The 20,172-nt window shown below is 44.0% G+C and overlaps 1 protein-coding gene across 2 annotated transcripts in view; it reads right to left on the reverse strand.

The window, feature by feature from the left end:
• RUSC2 (RUN and SH3 domain containing 2) overlaps positions 1 to 20,172 on the reverse strand; it is an 81,278-nt gene that overhangs the window by 26,598 nt on the left and 34,508 nt on the right. The window contains exons 3-4 of one of the 2 annotated variants that reach the window (XM_056546761.1): positions 7,448 to 8,239; positions 1,902 to 2,099 (exon numbers count right to left, since the gene is read on the reverse strand). In XM_056546761.1, coding sequence (XP_056402736.1) covers positions 1,902 to 2,099; positions 7,448 to 8,239 — 990 coding nt within the window. The remainder of the gene's footprint in view (positions 1 to 1,901; positions 2,100 to 7,447; positions 8,240 to 20,172) is intronic. The other variant, XM_056546770.1, reaches the window with a different exon arrangement.

Consider the following 20,172-nt stretch of genomic DNA (forward strand, 5'->3'; position numbering starts at 1 on the left):
CCTACACTGGATAATACACTAATAGTTTATATATAGGTTCATTTTTTATATATAGGTTCATTACTAGATCATTATCTGCATATGATACATTCTAACATTCGTATCATTCAATTATTTCTAAAAAAGAATCTTCCCTATTTACCATTCTATGATTTTTAGATTTTTATGACGGTGTTACTATAGGACCCCCTGTAGGTAGTTTGACCCCTGTATAAAGGACCCCTTCTGTTGGTAGTGTGACCCTCTATAAGTAAGACTCCCCTGTAGGTAGTTTGCCCCCTATGGGTAGGACCCTCCTGTAGGTAATTTGCTTCCTGTAGGTAGGAACCCCAGGCAGGTAGTTTTCCCCTGTATGTAGGACACCCCTGCAGGTAAATTTGTATGTAGGACATCCCTGTAGATAGTATTCCCCCTTTATAAAGGACCCTTTCTGTCTGTAGTGTGTCCCTCTATATGTAGGACCCCCCCCCCCTGTAGGTAGTATGCCCCCTATAGGTAAAAAGGACCCCCTTCTGTCGGTAGTGTGTCCCTCTATATATAGGACCCCCCCTGTAGGTAGTTTGCCCCCTATAGGTAGGACCCTCCTGTAGGTAGTATCTCCCTGTAGGTAGTACCCCCAGTAGGCAGTTTCCACTTGTATATAGGACCTCCCTATAGGTAGAATCCCATTGTAGGTAGGAACTCCCAGAACCTAGTTTGCCACTGTATGTAGGACCCCTGTAGGTAGTTTATGCCTTTATTTAGGACTCCCTTTAGGTTATTGACCCCTGTATGTAGGACCCCATGTAGGTAATTTGCCCCTGTATCTAGGAACCTCCATAAGTAGTTTGCCCCCTGTAGGTAGGACCCCACTGTAGTTTTCCCCCTGTATGTAGGACCCTCTGTATGTTGTTTGCCTCTGTATGTAGGAGCCCCTGTACGTAATTTTCCTCTCTATGTAGGAGCCCCTGTTGGTAGTTTTATTCAGGTACAGTCACAGGATGCAACACAGTCAACAAGCCGTTTCACGCTACATGCGCTTATAAGCGCATGTAGCGTGAAACGGCTTGTTGACTGTGTTGCATCCTGTGACTGTACCTGAATAAATCTACATGTTACATCCACGAGTGTCTCCTGTTACACTTCTTCCATGGTATTGGATCTTCTATTCTTCCTGGGATTGAGCATCGTGTGAACACGATTCTACCTGGATACCTGAAGTTTGGTTGCAGTTCACACCACCTCCGGCTATTGGTAGGCGGCAGTGCCAACTTTCTGTTTTTCTTGTTGAATCCTGTTGGTAGGACCCTCTGTAGGTAGTTTGCCTCTGTTTCTACCTATATAGGTAGTCTGCCCCTGTATTAAGGACCCCCCATAGGTCGTTTTCCCACTGTTTCCCCTCTGCAGGTAGTTTGCCTCCTGTATGTAGTTCCCCCTAGGTAGGACTGACAATACTTACTTCAAAGTGCTGTCTCGCAACTGTCCCGATTTGGCCCGGAGGGAGTCCCAGCAAAAACAAGACAGTTGACAACTATGGATTGTCTATGATTCTTCCCAAAATCCTTCTCACAATATATGACATAATCATTCATAGACCCATCTATCCCTATCAACCATTCATTCGTGCCCTCACTCCTAAACACAAAGATAGCCAAGATACTATGGAGGCTGGACCAAAAATGTCGGCTCCATTTGTGCCAGAATTGTGCAAATTGTGATAATGTTGCTTGGAGTTGTAGTTTTGCAACATATTAGACATGAGGATATTACGACAAAGAGTCCCCACCCACCATCAGGGTTTAATGACCCAAACTCACGGCTTCATATGGATCTATGATGTGATGAGTTAGTAAACCAGTTTGATACCCCCCCATTTTCTTCTCCCGTATACTCATTTAGAATAAATATCATTCACTCCGCACCGTAAAAGCGTGAGTGTAAACTGTTGCCGTTGATACTGCTCGGAAAGTCGAAGAAATGATTCCTCCTCACTGTCTTCGTCTCCTGCCTTCTGTCCAGACTCCCGGACAGTCCCGGCAGCCCATGAACTCGGTCGAGGCCCAGTGGGTTCCGGCGCCTATACTCCCTCCACTTCAGCGCTTGAGGGGACAGGTGATTGGCTATACAGTGGTCGCCAAACAAATAAAAAGAGTAGAAAGAGAGAGAAGGAAGAAGTGACTGAGATTAGTGAAGAGACCGAGGTCAAGTGAGAAGAAAAGCAAGCAAATCTCTGCAGCTATATCCAAGTGATGTTAGTGATAGTAAGAGGAGGAGAAGATAATATTCTGGTGGACGGATGGGGAGTGCAAGCTAGCCAATGTATCTGTTGTGGGGTCCAAGGCCCCATAAGGCCCCACCATGAGTAACTGGAACAAGCTGACCTTGTCTCCATAGGGTATGGGAAGTAAGGCACAAAAATCAGCCAGACCCTTCTGTCCTGGGTTGTGAGGATTAGGCGGCCTTTGTGGACCAACACTAGAAAGACTTGTTTTGCTATTTACTGGACGCTGCCATCTGCTATACATATATATATATATATATATATATATATACACTCCCATGCATGTGTAAAATGCCCCCAATGGGAACAAGCTGACCTTGTCGCTTATTAGGTACGAGAAGGGGGCACAAAAATGAACCAGGCCCTTCTGTCCTAAATTGTGAGGATTAGGAGGCCTTTGTGGACCAACACTGGAAGGACCCGTTTTAATAATTACTGGACGGGACCAACCGCTACATACACACCCCCATGCATGTGCAAAATGCCTCCACCAGAAGTAATGGGAACAAGCTGACCTTGTCTCATAAGGTACGGAAAGGGGGGGGGGGGGGGTGAAGGGGCAAAAAAAAAAAGGACCAGGCCCTTCTTTCCTAAGTTGTGAGGATAAGGAGGCCTTTGTGGACCAACACTAGAAAGACCCGTTTTCATATTTACCAGATGGGACCAACCGCTATAGATATACCCCCTATGTTTGTATAAATTGCCCACAGGCTATTACAGAAGATCACTATATAATGATACAACATAGAGCTATATTAGGCAAACCACAGAAATTAAGAAATAAGCTCAAATAAAACTAAGATATCAAACATATAGTGTGGTAAAGAGGCCGTAGCTGCTTTCCAGAGAAGAGAAGACTGCTTCATCCTGTATCCCTCTCCCAACATTACGGTTATCTATCATTGGACCTGAGTAAGTGGTCCTAGTAGACCAGCTAATTTATTTGCCTGGTCCTTACTATCATTCCAGCCATACCTGTATATTCCCTATTATCCTGCTTTTTTTTTTTTTTTTTTTTTAATCCCCTGAGGAACCCTATATTTCATCTTAAATGAAGGGTGGGAAACATGTTGGGACTTATGGGACAATTTGTTATTTCCATGTTTCAGGTTTGCAGGAATATGGGCACCTACCTGGGTAGTCTGGTGAGGGTTTATGTTGTGGGGCATATTTGCTCGGCCTCTTTACCCCACTATATGTTTGATCTCTTAGCCCTGGTAGCACTACACACTTTGTGTGTGAATATATATATATATATTTTTTCATTGTCTTTTCATAATTATTGTGTGTTGAGGACAATTGATTTTATTTGGTAGCTAATAAAAGTAAAGTTTTATTTAAGCTCATATCTTCATTTCTGTGATTTGTAATGTCAACCTTGTCTCCTATAAGGGATGGGAGGAGGGGCAGAAACATGAGCCAGGCCCTTCTGTCTTTGTGAGGATTAGGAGGCCTTTGTGGGACTAACACTAGAAGGACCTATTTTGATAAGCACTGGACAGGACCCTCTAAGATATATATACCGTATATACAGTCGTCCCTCAAGTTACAATATTAATTGGTTCCAGGACGACCATTGTATGTTGAAACCATTGTATGTTGAGACCAGAACTCTATGGAAACCTGGTAATTGGTTCTAAAGGCACCAAAATGTCATCCAAAAATAGGAAAAAGTGAGGATTAAAGAAAAATAAGTAGATAACTAATATAGATAAAGAAAATCCTTACATATAAAAGTAAGAAATATCTGCTGGGAGCTGTAATCACTGTCTGTGTCAGTGTTTCCCAAGCATGGAGCCCCCAGCTGTTGCAAAACTACAACTCCCAGCATGCCCGGACAGCCGAAGGCTGTCCGGGCATGCTGGGAGTTGTAGTTTTGCAACAGCTGGGGGCACCCTGCTTGGGAAACACTGGCCTATGTAGAGGACAGGAGCTTCTTCAGGGTCCTGTACAGTACATGCAATGTCCTAAAAAAGCAACATGGAGTCACCTTCACCTGGTGTCCAGAGGAGCAGGTAACTCTGGTACAGGTAAAGTGTACAGAACATGTAATACCACCCTGTACTGTAGGGGGAGCTACTAGACATCAGTCAGTGCATACACTTCAGTAATACAGGGGTTTTTACCAGTGAATGCCTATTCTGATTGGTCAGTTCTTCCAGCCATTGACACATTTCACAGATCCGGACTGTCTGTACATTGTATGTTAAGTCTGGTTTCAACTTACAATGGTCCAGAAAAGACCATTGTATGTTGAAACTATTGTATGTTGAGGCCATTGTAAATTTAGGGATCACTGTATATATATATTAGTTGTGAGGATTACGAGGCCTTTGTGGGACTAACACTAGAAGGACCTATTTTGATTAGCACTGGACAGGACCCTCCAAGATATATATACCATATATATATATATATATATATATATATATATATATATATATATATACCCCCATGCATGTGTAAATTGTGTATCTAAATCTAATTATTCTAAGGAATAAGCCACTTACATGCTGGAGAGGCAATTGAATAAAATCTTGACCATTTTTGCACCATCCCCCTATCTCTGGTCGTTTGGTGCCCACACTGTTTACCATCCCAACCTAGATGCACAGTCATACTAAACCTTGATGGAAAGCGTCAACAGGGGGACAAGGAGATCTGGCTAAGGGAATGGTCCAAAATTACAAAAATATTTTACATTTTTGTATTTTTTTATTTTTTATTACTGCCACATACCCTCTCAATCATGTTTTTGTTGCAGGAATTTTGACAATATGGCAGAACTCCCAACTGACAACATTATTCTAGAACTGTCCATAACTTTCCCTTCTACATAAGTGGCATCATGGCTTCCATTGATACAGTAGCCATGTGTAACATTTCAAAATAGTGACTGACAGACCCCATTGGCAGATTCCGTCGAGGTTTTTATTATTTTAAAGGAGTAGTCCAGTGGTGACTCAGTGGTGAACAACTTATCCCCTATCCTAAGGATAGGGGATAAGTTGCAGATCGCGGGGGGTCCGACCGCTGGGGCCCCCTGCGATCTCCTGTACGGAGCCCCGACAGCCAGCGGGAAGGGGGCGTGTCGACCTCCGCACGAAGCGGCGGCCGACACGCCCCCTCAATACAACTCTATGGGAGAGCCGAAGTGCTGCCTTCGCCAATCTCCGGCTCTGCCATTGAGATGTATTGAGGGGGCGTGTTGGCCGCCGCTTTGTGCGGGGGCCGAAACCCGCTATCTGGCCGGAGAGCCGGGGCCCTGTACAGAGAGATCGCAGGGGGCCCCAGCGGTCGGACCCCCCGCAATCTCAAACTTATCCCCTATCCTTAGGATAGGGGAAACGTTTTTCACCACTGGACTACCCCTTTAAGCCTGATAACGACTTTAAACGTCAATGTTAAGAGAGCCTTAAAGGGGTACTCTGGGTAACTGAAACTTATCACCTATCTACAGGATAAGGGATAAGTGTCTGGTTGCGGGGTTCTGACTGCTGGGACCCCTGCAGTCGCATGGTAAGGGTCCTACTTTTTACCCGTCCTTGACGGGCTCTGGCCCCCACCCTCAAAGTTCAGCACAAGTGATGGCCCACTCAGCCAAATAGTAGCTGAGATGAGCTGGTAACTGAGCGGGCTGTCACTTATGCTCACTTCGTAAGGTGGAGACCGGAGCGTGACTAGGATGGGTAAGTAGTGGGGCCCAATACAGAAGATTGAGGATTGAGTCTCAGCAGTCAGACCCCCTGCAATCAGACACTTATCCCCTATTCTGTGGATAGGTGATACATTTCAGTTCCCTGAATTGCCCGCTATGGACTCATTCACTCATACAGTATCTATGCAGCAGAATATCTAGATGGCATGACCGGCATGTGATGATCCCTACAATGGTGAACCAATTTGTAACACTAAGTTTCTGTATTAAAGGAAATCTGTCATCAGAATCACCTGCACTAAACGTGTTACACAGGCTTGTAGTGCGGGTAATTCTGATTAAAACGCTTCTTACCTGGTTAAAAATGGTTCAGCGCTTCTTCAGATATCTATATCTTTAGTTTTCTGTTATTCCCTGGCTTGGGACTCAGTGGGAGGAGTTATCATCTGGGACTCTGCTAAACGTCATTCTAGCTGGGCGGAGCGGCCGCCCGGCTCATGAATATTCATGAACTTATCCTCGTGGTCTAACTCCTTTTTCTAGGTCTGGTGGGGAGGGCTGCGCATGCGCCGCGTTCCGTTCTCCCCCCGGCTTCACTCGAGCTGCGGCCCTATACAAGTAAGAAGACGGGCTGCATAAGTGAAAAGCCGGGGGGAGAACGCCACTTCCGGGTGTACGGAACGCGGCGCATGCGCAGCCCTCCCCACCAGACCTAGAAAAAGGAGTTGGACTACGAGGATAAGTTCATGAATATTCATGAACCGGGCGGCAGCTCCGCCCAGCTAGAATGACGTTTAGCAGAGTCGCAGATGATAACACCTCCCACTGAGTCCCAAGCCAGGGAATAACAGAAAACTAAAGATATAGATATCTTAAGAACCGCGGAACCATTTTTAACCAGGTAAGAAGCGTTTTAATCAGGATCACCCACACTACAAGCCTGTGTAAGAGGTTTAGTGCGGGTGATTCTGATGACAGATTTCCTTTAAGGGTGGACTTCTTCGGTATGATTAAAAATGGAAACATAGTCAAGGTATTAAAGCAATTATCCAGGATTAGAAAACGAAAGCCAGTTTCTTTCAAAAATAGCGCCACCCATGTTCTCAAGTTGCAGCTCAGTTCCATTGAAGGGAATGGAGCCAAGTTGTAATACCAGACACAACCTGAGGACAGGTGTGGTCCTGTTTTTGGAAGAAATGAATTTAATTTTTTTCATTCATAGATATCTCCTTTAAAGACTGAAATTATAGTGTGCCTGTGAGAAGGCCATGTGTCCCCATGACAACTCTTCCTGACATTCTGCTCTGGCAGTTTAATGTGACTATAGCTATTGAAATCAGCTTTCTTCTTTTTAGGACAGACAAAACACGAACGGAGAGAACGGGATTCAGGAGAGTGTGACCATGGGACAAAAATGTCCATTTAAGAACCAATATATGTAATACCTTCTCAATACAGCCTGATTCTACAGAGAGAGCCAGACCGGATTATTCAACTTTCAAGAAATGTAATCCATGAAGTTTTCTTACCATTAACAGGTCTTGATATCATGATATTCTCAGGGACCCGTTTGGCCTTGTCTTCTTCATTTTGGCCAGGATGGGTGACCTCATGGAGAACCGTGTTCAGTAGGGGTAGAGAATTGATAGAGTTAATGGGTGGAAGTCCATGTGACACTTGTGTGCTTGGTTCCTTGAGTGGTTCTCTCTTGACTGGTGGCCTTGGCACATCGCTCTTGGGAGACCCATCATACTTTCGAGTAGGCTTGGCAGCTCCAGGTAATGTGGTCCCTCGGACCTGTGTGGCTCTTAAAGGAAGAAGATTGGCTGAAACTGGACAGGAGCGACTTCTCGGTGGTTGGTTCTCCTTGGCTTTTTCTGGAGACGGAGAGCTGGAGGAACCAGAGTCCATACTTTGGAAGAATGTGGCATTACTCCGGATTGGGGAATAACTGCCCAACGGTGATGGTCGGGTCGACTCGGGTACTTGCTTTGCGTTCTGATCATCTCTTATGGTCGCCAGTCCATCCAGAGAAAGTTTTCCAGGCACATTGATCATTTTACTGTGACTACCAATGACCTCCATCTGCCCGGCCAGAGTTCCTGGTGCCGAAGATTGGGATTCCGACACATTGTGTTGACTGGACGATCGATTGCTGGACAGTCCGTACAACTGGGACAGGCTAGAGGTGAAGTGACTGTGCAGGGGGCGAGTCTTAGGTTTGGTAAAATGATGCTGGAAAACAAATGGCTGTATTGGTAAAGTGGTCGGACGTTGGTCTTTGCTGTAGCGGAAAACCGGTTTGGCCTCAGCTCCCATACCTGTGTGACGAGAAGAGTTCAAGAGATCATGTGATCATAGAATCATATTAAATATATCAGATTAACCCTGATTTAGCGGACAAAGCTAGTCTTTTGCAATCTCATTACATGCTGGAACTCCATAATTGATGGAGGACACAGTATGCAGAACAACATAACCATAGGGGGTACAGAGGCTGCACCCTGACCCTGGAGCCTAACAATGGTTTAGGGTCCCCCTACCATATAGACAAGTGTTATAAATTACATAAAATACAGTGGACAACCGCTTTGAGAAGACCACCCCCTTACGCAGACTAAATTTCTAGAATAGAAACACACGGTAACCCGCACTCACCACAAGGCTTCAGCCAGACGACTCCGCTTCACATCCTTCTATGGATCCGGTTCCAGACTTGCTGCAGGACGCTCAGAGGCGACTGCCTCTGAGCGCCCTGCAGCAGGTCTGGAGCCAAATTATATATGTAAATTATATACAATTACAAAATAATACAAAATACTGGCAAATTATTATCACTATACGGTAGGGGTCCTCAACCGGTGGGGTACGCTGATGCGCTGACAAATACCGGCCATGAATTTGTCATTATTTCGGCAGAGTCTGTATTTTGTATTTCCACAGATGAATTCCACGGAAATTCTACCATGTGCACAGTGCAGCAGGATCCCACTGAAAACAATAGAAGGCTGCTGCACCAGTAATTTCTCATATGTCATACTGTCTGTTAAAGCGTACCTGTCAGATCCCACAAAAAAAAAAAAAAAAAACTGTTATATGTTACTCAATACCTCATCCTGATCATGTACATGTAATTTTTATGTATTTATCACCCATATTTAACTAAACAACAGCATATTAATCCTGCTCAATGTCTTTTCCATGTTCCCAAAGGAAGGGGGCGGGTTCCTCTCTTGCCTGCGCTGTAATGACTCCTCCCCCTCCCTCACTCTGCTGACTCACTGCTCTTGGGGAACCTGGCTGCCCTGCTCTGTAACCCTTTTCTTTATGGTTTTTGGCTGTATACACACACACACACACACACACAATGATTATTGGAGATTGCCTGTACTCTACCAAAAACAATATGGTGAGTGTATAACCTACATCTTTTGCAAAGGTTTAGTTCTAAAAGTACAGAGGTTTTTCATACATACATACATTTTATATATGTTTCTATGTCATTCATGTGTACAGTGTTTAGATAACTCTTTTTTGCAGCACTGTTGCCTTCAGCTGTGGATAAGATGTTTATGGGTGGAATACCCCTTTAATTCACTCCCTCGATTTAGCCTTCTGCTCATAATGGAACCGAATCAGTAAGCAAACCAGGTCCAGCCGCTGTGTTATTTCGGCCCCCGCCCACATTCCTCAGTTTACCCAAAAACAAGAGGAAAAAAAAGAGAAATCAGTATTCTGAGAGAAGGCTGGGAGCCGAGACTGAAGTGACCCCCCGAGAACTTCACAAGACTTTTATCTGTAGTGCGCAGAGTACTCAGGGACTTCATAGCAGCTTAAGGGGTTCAGTTCTGTATATTAATCAGTCCTAGCATGAGGGCGAGTGCGGATCTATAAAAAACATCCAAAACTAAAGCTCTGACTCCTATAATGATTTTTTTTATATGGAGTTGGGGGGGGGGGGAGGGGGTCAGAAGAAATACCTGTTGCTTTCCGCATGGCAGCACACTCCAACACAGGATCCTACAGAAGCCCTGCATTTGCAATTGATGGCAGACATAAAAAATAACACTGATGTCCGCCATTAACCCTATAGATGCAGTGATTAATCATGGCATTCGGGTAAGTTCATCGGACCCCCGCTGTGCATGTGCAACAGCAGGGGTCCGATGAGTCCCCTGTACAGACTTAAAAAGTTAACAATAAATAAATAAAAAAATGATAAAAGCCTGACCCCTAATAATACAAATCACCTCCCTTTTCTCATAAAAAAAAACACTACAAAATGGTATTGCCCCGCGTGTATATGTCCAAACTATTAAAATATGATGTTTATGATCCTGCTGTTTTGAAGATGTTCTGATCTAGTTGTCTACACCAGTGGTCCCCAACCAAGTCCTCATGACCAACATTCTTTTCTTTTTTTTTCAGTTACTCTATTGGAATAGAAGAGGAAAAATCCATATTCTGGCCTGTTGCTGGGTCTTAAGGACTGGGTTGGGGACCTCTGGTCTACACAACACAATTTGGCCCTTGTCGGAGTTGCTCAGATCCTTTGATTTGCCCATTTTTTCCCATTTTCAAATCATCAATTCAAGGACAGTTTTTATGTTATGGCGGATTGCTGTAGATTCTGATAGTAATGAATGCACCAAAACATTTACTTAAATAGTACGACAGGGCCATAGTAAGCACGGCATGAGCTTTGGGTGCAGGCCATTTGGATTTGTCTCCTATTTTAAGGTCCAGCAGCTGAGATCCAAATCTATACGTAGTACAATAAATACACAGAACACCGTCTATACCGCCTGGTGACTGTAATTGTAGCCATCACCTTTCATTCCTTCAGTCTCTAAGAAATATTTATCATTTTTAAGAATATTTTTTTGCCACACATAATCGCATATGATAAAAATAATTTTCGCAGCTGGTACTGAGAATTCACTCCAACTTCCAAATTAGTTTTTACAGTATTAAAATAGTAATGCAAGACAGTGTTCATATAATACTGCAAGACAGTGTTCATATAATACTGCAAGACAGTGTTCATATAAATCTGCTGTGGTGTCCTGGTACAGGACCTTGTCCTGTCCCTGTCTTAAGTCCCCTCAGTTAGAGTCCCTCCATTCCACAGGGCTCTCCTGCAGGCCTTGCCCCTTGTTCGCCTTGTATAAATGTGTTCCTGTATATTGTACAATATGTATATAGAGGTAGTACAAATGTATAGGACCTTCCTAGGTCATGTGATATATTATAATGGTTGTAAAAATGTGTAGGACCTTCCTGGGTCATGTGATAATGTCATGTGATGTACCCAGAGTTCTCTGGGTTCAGGACCTATAGGCTTTGCAACCAATGGGATTAGTCCAGCCTCCTTAGTATATAAGGGGCTGTAGTCTCCAAATTCGCTCTCTTGCCTCTCTTCCTGCTGGACATTAAAGCAAGCACAATCAGCATATCTCGTGAGTTATAAAGCCTATCTACCAATTCCTAGTGACTACTATTCAACTCAAATCCTATAATTAGTAGCACAGTGGCCTGCTTAAGTCTCAAGACTATTAGTCCCAGCAAAGCCTGTGAGGAACCTGCATCCCGGTTACCTCAAGAGAAACTGTTTAGTTGTAAAGACTGTTGACATAAGAAGTTTAGTAAAATTACCAGTTATCTCATAAAATCTGCTGTGGACATTCCATTTATTATTCTGAAGTTTGTGGACCGGTTGTTGGCATGGCCTCCTATACAAAACAACCGCACCCTGGCTTCACGACAAATCATGGGTAATACCACCACACCTCGTTGCATCATTGCAACACCCCTATATCACTACTATTCTGGCTTACCACACTGCAAGACAGTGTTCATATAATACTGACATACAGTGTTCATATAATACTGCAAGACAGTGTTTATATAATTCTGCAATACAGTGTTCATATAATACTGAGATACAGTGTTCATATAATACTGAGATACAGTGTTCATATAATACTGCAAGACAGTGTTCCCATTATACTGCAAGACAGTGTTCATATAACACTGCGATACAGTGTTCATATAACACTGCAAGACAGTGTTCATATAATACTGCAAGACAGTGTTCATATAATACTGCAAGACAGTGTTCATATAAAACTGCAAGGCAGTGGTCATATAATACTGCAAGACAGTGGTCATATAATACTGCAAGACAGTGGTCATATAATACTGCAAGACAGTGGTCATATAATACTGCAAGACAGTGTTCATATAATACTGCAAGACAGTGGTCATATAATACTGCAAGACAGTGGTCATATAATACTGCAAGACAGTGGTCATATAATACTGCAAGACAGTGTTCATATAATACTGAAAGACAGTTTTCATATAATACTGAAAAACAGTGTTCATATAATACTGCAAGACAGTGTTCATATGATACTGCAAGACAGTTTTCATATAATACTGAAAGACAGTTTTCATATGATACTGAAAGACAGTGTTCATATAATACTGCAAGACAATGGTCATATAATACTGAAAGACAGTGTTCATATGATACTGCAAGACAGTGCTCATATAATGCTGTGATAGTGTTGATATAATACTGCAAGACAGTGGTCATAAAATACTGCAAGACAGTGGTCATATAATACTGCAAGACAGTGGTCATATAATACTGAAAGACAGTGTTCATATGATACTGCAAGACAGTGTTGATATAATGCTGCGATAGTGTTGATATAATACTGCAAGACAGTGTTCATATAATACTGCAAGACAGTGTTCATATAATACTGCAAGACAATGGTCATATAATACTGCAAGACAGTGGTCATATAATACTGCAAGACAGTGTTCATATAATACTGCAATAGTGTTGATATAATACTGCAAGACAGTGTTCATATAATACTGCAATAGTGTTGATATAATACTGCAAGACAGTGTTCATATAATACTGCGATACAGTGTTCATATAATACTGCTATATCGTTCTAATAGAATACTGCACTAAATTCAGTATGCTATAATACCTCCATACACTAACCAAACATTACTATACTAAGGCAGAATTATATACAATTACAAAATAATACTAAATACTGGCAAATTATGCCACCGGTTGTGCGGGGGTACACTGATGCGCTGACGAATAACGGCCATACATTGGCCAGTATGTGTCAGTACACAGCGGGAATGGCAGCGGCAGCTCTCTGGGGAATTCCGGGAGCTTTACGGGAGCTGTGTGGTTGCCCGTGTGACATCCCCTGACGTTTCGCGGAGGTGCCGCACAGAGCAGGAGGAAGTCACCCATCAGTGTGGCCCGCCGAATGGGACTCTGGGAACGGGACGCGCAGTTAACCCGAACAGGCCGGGTAGTGTAAAAAAAAAAAAAAGTGAAAACTAAGTGTATGGGAGGGGAGGATGTTATTATATGTATTTTATGTATGTATATATTAGCCCGAGGGGTGGGGGGGGGGGGGAGAGAGAAATAATGGCACAAGGGCATTAAGATGGAGGGGGGAGAGGAATAATGGCAAAAGGGGATTAGAGGGAGGGGGGAATAATGGCAAAGGGGGATTAAGATAGGGGGGTAATGATTATCCCCCCCCCCCCCTCCATCTTAATCCCCTTGTGCCATTATTCCCCCCCTCCCCTTAAGCAATTTTATGACTTATTTTGTCCACGAATACCCATCGCGCATAAGTTCCGCACAAATTTACGCATGAGAAGTACCCGTGGACATACTTTCACCTTTTGGGGGGGCACAGTCGCGAAAAAGGTTGAGAACCACTGCTATACGGGGCCAAATAATAACTCCATACAATAGCTAAATGCCTCCATATAGCAAGTAAAAGTTCCTTCATACAGTCACCATACTATGTCAAAAAGTAACATTGCCATACAGTGCCTAAATATTAGCACCAAACAAAAACCACCACGTAGTGCCCAAATACTATAACTGTACAGAGCTCAAATAATATTGCCATACGTTGCTCACATAGAGAGCGCCCAACTAATAATGCCATACAGATGCTGTTAGACTGGCTCACCAGAAGATTGAGGGCTCCTCTGGAGGGCACCAAGGGCTACAGGGAAAGAGGGGCCTGCCCAGGACACAATTACAGGATCTGCGTGTGCGTCTTAAAGATACACATACAGTTGATCAACTGTATGTGTATCTTTAAGACCCACATGCAGATGGGAGGCAGGCTGCCAGCTGCTCTCTCTTCTGTCGGTTTAGAGGAAGGAGCCGCAAACTCTCTGTGGTGAGGGTGTGATGAGGGCAGATGTTGTGTTCGTGACGCCAGGGCATGGTTTAACCTCTTCACCACGCGAAGGTATGCCGCTGGATCCTGGGCTAGGCACGGGGCTTTACTGAGGTAGACAGGTGTAATAGTCTTGACAGCTCAGTTAGGCTGGACAATTTGCTACAGGCCCACGCTGACTTGATACAGACTGATCTTGACTGACTTGACTAGACTGACTTCACCCCGCATGTAGCTTACCAGGTTTTGACGTTCACCTGTGGGGTAGCGGATTTGTGGAAGCGTGGCGGCGTGGTAGGCTTTAGTCCTCCTCAGGACACCAGACACTCTCTCTCAGGACTTGTCCTTGCTGCACTCAGTAGAGAACTCATCTCAAGTGACTGAACTAGCTCCTCCCAGAGTTTATATGGGGGAGACTCTGGAGGGGTCCCATAGGTCACTCTATAGGTCACATGGTCACTGGTACCTTCCTTGGTTACAACACATGACAACAGTATTTAAAGGCACATAACAATATATACACATTAAATTAGATACCATATGTGCTTATTAACTATTTAGGGAACATAGATTAAAGGAGGGCCCAGAGGTCACTGAAATAGAGTCCACCTGACAGGGCAGCAATGGTACAGGGGTGCAACTCCTGTACTGGGCCACCACATCTCTCTATATCATGCAGCCTGCATCAGAAGCTGAGAGAGAAGGGACGTTGCAGGGGAGCAGAGAGAGGTAAGGGGTTTTTATTTATTTATTATTGGGGACTAACTACTATATTGGGGCCTAACTTTAGAGGGGGCTAAGAATGATTTCTTCAGGTGGACCCAAGGTACTCCAGTCCAACACTGCATACAGTGCCTAAATAATACCCCCATACAGGGGTCATACAACAGTGCCATATAGTACACAAATAATACTTCCATATTAATACCCAAATATTGCACCATACAGTGTTCACTGTTGCTGTTTGTTGCTCTTTAAAGGGGTATTCCAGGCAAAACCTTTTTATATATATATATATATATATATATATATATATATATATATCTCAACTGGCTCCGGAAAGTTAAACAGATTTGTAAATTACTTCTATTAAAAAATCTTAATCCTTCCAATAGTTATTAGCTTCTGAAGTTTTCTGTCTAACTGCTCAATGATGATGTCACGTCCCGGGAGCTGTGCATGATGGGAGAATATCCCCATAGGAACTGGACAGCTCCCGGGACGTGAGTCATCAGAGCAGTTAGACAGAAAACAACAACTCAACTTCAGAAGCTAATAACTATTGGAAGGATTAAGAATTTTTAATAGAAGTAATTTACAAATCTGTTTAACTTTCCGGAGCCAGTTGATATATATAAAAAGGTTTTTGCCTGGAATACCCCTTTAAATACTGCATACATGCCAACAGTCCTAATATTGGCAGGACAATCCTGGAAAGCAACCACGAAAGGGTCCATCTCTAAAGGGTATGTTTTGGGGGTGTTCATAGGCCTTCTTTGAGATGGGGCTAAAATGTCACCGTTAGTGAATAAGATGTTGGCACATATTATACGGTCTTATAATGGCCTAGTGTTGTGTTTCTGGCCTTGGCAGCTTGCCGGCAATTGTATAGCATATGGCGTACGGTATATTACATACCACTATATTGCAATGGTCGCCATTAGAGATGAGCGAACTTACAGTAAATTCGATTCGTCACGAACTTCTCGGCTCGGCAGTTGATGACTTTTCCTGCATAAATTAGTTCAGCTTTCAGGTGCTCCCGTGGGCTGGAAAAGGTGGATACAGTCCTAGGAGACTCTTTCCTAGGACTGTATCCACCTTTTCCAGCCCACCGGAGCACCGGAAAGCTGAACTAATTTATGCAGGATAAGTCATCAACTGCCGAGCCGAGAAGTTTGTGACAAATCGAATTTACTGTAAGTTCGCTCATCTCTAGTCGCCATTCATAAGGTTGGAGAACATGGCCAAATGAGACGCCCCCCCCCCTGTATGTCTTATGACCTGAACAATGGTTGGGCCGTCACATATGGTTGTAGTATAGACGCAGATATGTGACCATATTACACTCTTGGGAAACTAGTTTTAGGCCAAAACCAACCTACAATAACTCAAAAACATGTGATATATGTGACCCCCTCCCCCAACACTCATATGACAAACACATCCAACACCGCCAGAGACCAGACCACAAAACCAAAGGTTCCAGCACAAGAAGGGTTAATCCACATACCACAGCGCTGCATTATAATGAGAACATTGGGGCTGGGTCCCCACGGACACTGATGTTACTCATTAACCAGCGATTGTCATTAAACAAACCGCACGGCCCAATACACGGTGCGCATGGCATCCATGGGGATGGGTGAGACGTAGGGGGGTATAAGTATATACTGTAATCCACAGACAACTCATATATATAAAAAGGGAACATTTATGAAAGAGGATGAAAGCCTAAAGCACCAAGCACTCAATATGTACAATATAAACTGCATTGGTGGTTGTCAGGATGTGTACATTTAAAGGGGTATTCCTGGAATAAACTTTTTATATATATATATATATATATATATATATATATATATATATATATATATATATATAAACTGGCTCCAGAAAGTTAAACAGATTTGTAAATGACTTCTATTAATAAATCTTAGTCCTTTCAATAATTATCAGCTGCTGAAGTTGAGTTGTTGTTTTCTGTCTGGCAATAGTGCTCTCTGCTGACATCTCTGCTTGTCTCGGGAACTGCACAGAGTAGAAGAGGTTTGCTATGGGGATTCTAAACTGGGCGGCTCCCGAGACACGTGTCATCAGAGAGCACTTAGACAGAAAAGAACAACTCAACTTCAGCAGCTCATAAGTACTGAAAGGATTACGATTTTTTAATAGAAGTAATTTACAAATCTGTTTAACTTTCTGGAGCCAGTTGATATCTATCTATCTATCTATTTATATTTATATATATATATATATATATATATATATATATATATATATATATATATATACAGTGACCCCCCCGACCTACAATGGCCCCGACATATGATGAAATCGACATATGATGGCCTCTCAGAGGCCATCGCATGTCGATGTCAGTATCGACATATGATGCTTTTTTATGTCGGGGCCATCGCATTAAGTGCTATCCGGCAGTGCCAAATGCTTAAGCTGCTGCCGGATAGCAGCTTAATGTTCCCCGTGTGGTGCGGTAAGTATTACTTACCCCTCCACGATGCTCCGGGGTGCCCTCCGGGTCCAGCACTGGTCTTCCGGTGTCTTCTCAGCCCTCTCCGATTACGTCGATACACTGCTGCGCACGTCATCCAATGGGAATGGCGTACGCAGCGGTGTAATGACGTCACTACGCAGGCCCAGTAAGGCCTTGCGGAAGACAGAAGAGGACCGGAGAAGACAGAAGAGGACCAGAGAAGACAGAAGAGGACCGGAGAAGACAGCAGAGGACCGGAGAAGACAGAAGAGGACCAGAGAAGACAGCGGAGGACCGGAGAAGACAGCAGAGGACCGGAGAAGACAGAAGAGGACCGGAGAAGACAGAAGAGGACCGGAGAAGACAGAAGAGGACCGGAGAAGACAGAAGAGGACCGGAGAAGACAGTAGAGGACCGGAGAAGACAGAAGAGGACCGGAGAAGACAGAAGAGGACCGGAGAAGACAGTAGAGGACCGGAGAAGACAGAAGAGGACCGGAGAAGACAGTAGAGGACCGGAGAAGACAGAAGAGGACCGGAGAAGACAGTAGAGGACCGGAGAAGACAGAAGAGGACCAGAGAAGACAGTAGAGGACCGGAGAAGACAGAAGAGGACCGGAGAAGACAGAAGAGGACCGGAGAAGACAGAAGAGGACCGGAGAAGACAGTAGAGGACCGGAGAAGACAGAAGAGGACCGGAGAAGACAGTAGAGGACCGGAGAAGACAGAAGAGGACCGGAGAAGACAGAAGAGGACCGGAGAAGACAGAAGAGGACCGGAGAAGACAGCGGAGGACCGGAGAAGACAGAAGAGGACCGGAGAAGACAGAAGAGGACCGGAGAAGACAGAAGAGGACCGGAGAAGACAGCAGAGGACCGGAAAAGACAGCAGAGGACCGGAGAAGACAGCGGAGGACCGGAAAAGACAGCGGAGGACAGGAGAAGACAGCGGAGGACCGGAGAAGACAGCGGAGGGCCGGAGAAGACAGCGGAGGACCGGAGAAGACAGCGGAGGACCGGAGAAGACAGCGGAGGACCGGAGAAGACAGGGGAGAGCCCAGCGGAGGCCTGGGATCACCATCGGGAGCGGCGGGGACACCATCTCGAGCGGCGGGGACAAGTGAGTACAGCTTCCTATACTTTACATTGCACGAATCCCTCAACATCCCTTGTTTGGAACGAATTACCATCGTATGTTGAGGGACCACTGTATATATATATATATATATATATATATATATATATATATATATATAAGGTTTTTTCCTGGGTAACCCCTTTAAATCTGCTTGTATATACTGTATATATATATATATATATATATATATATATATATATATATATATTAATATATATTTGAGTATCATGTACACTGATAAAAATGATTCTGTTGAGTTGGAATTTTAACAGCATTTTTTTTTTTCAACAAAGACATTTTCTTTGATATTCTGAGTTTCTTCACATGAACAGACTTTATAAGATTATGAATAAAACATATTTGGAGTCATCTAGAGCTTTTGAAGGGGTACCCAAGTGGAAAGCTATTTTTTATTTTTATTTTTTAATCAACTGGTGCCAAAAAGTTATACATATTTGTAAATGACTTCTATTTAAAAATCTTAATCCTTCCAGTACATATCAGCTGCTGTATGCTCCACAGGAAGTTGTGTAGTTCTTCTCTTTCTGGCCACAGTGCTTTCTGCTGCCACCTCTTTCCATGTCAGGAACTGTCCAGAGTAGGAACAAATCCCCATAGCAACCTTTCCTGATCCGGACAGTTCATGACATGGACAGAGGTGGCAGCAGAGAGCACTGTGGTTTGACTGGAAAGAACTACACAACTTCCTCTGTAGCATACAGCAGCTGTTAAATAGTGGAAGTATTAAGATTTTTATATAGAAGTAATTTACAAATCTGTTTAACTTCCTGGCACCAGTTGATTAGAAAAAAAAATTAACAATATCTTTTTATAGTTCGGACATTTACGCACGCGGCGATACCACATATGTTTATTTTTATTTAAACAGTTTTTTGGGGGGAAAAGGGGGTGTTTCAAACTTTTATTAGGGAAGGGGTTAAATGACCTTAGTTAACTTTTTTTTTCCACTTTTTTTTCCCACTGCACACACTGATCTTTTACCCTGATCCCTGCAAAGCCATAGCTATGAAAGGATCAGCGAGATAAGGGATAAGGGCTCAACCCTGTAGCTCAGGCTTAGAGCAATCAAACGCCGATCGGACGCGACGGAGCAAGGTAAGGGGGTCTCCGCTCGCGTCCTAGCTGATCGGGACATCGTGATTTTATCGCGATAGTCCCGATCAGCCCGACTGAGCTGCCGGGAAGCGTTTACTTTCATTTTCAGCGCGGTGATCAACTTTGATCGCCACGTCTGAAGGGTTAATAGCGCGCGGCACAATGATCGGTGCCACATGCTATTAGCCCAGGGTCCCGGCTATGAATAGCAGCCGGGACCGACCCGGTGTTATGCGGGGTCACGACGTGACCCCGTTTTAAACACCGGGATCGGGCACAGGGCGTATAGGTACGCCCTGCATTCTTAAACGGGTTCTCCGGTGCTTACACATCTTATCCCCTATCCAAAGGATAGGGGATAAGATGCCTGATCGCGGGAGTCCCGCCGCTGGGGACCCCCGGGATCATGCATGCGGCACCCCGTTTGTAATCAGTCCCCGGAGCGCGTTCGCTTCGGGTCTGATTACGGGCAACTACAGGGTCGGCGTCATGCTCCGCCCCTCAATGCAAGCCTACGGGAGGGGGCGTGATAGCTATCA

The sequence above is a fragment of the Hyla sarda genome, chromosome 1, assembly GCF_029499605.1.
Source record: "Hyla sarda isolate aHylSar1 chromosome 1, aHylSar1.hap1, whole genome shotgun sequence".
NCBI lineage: Eukaryota > Metazoa > Chordata > Amphibia > Anura > Hylidae > Hyla > Hyla sarda.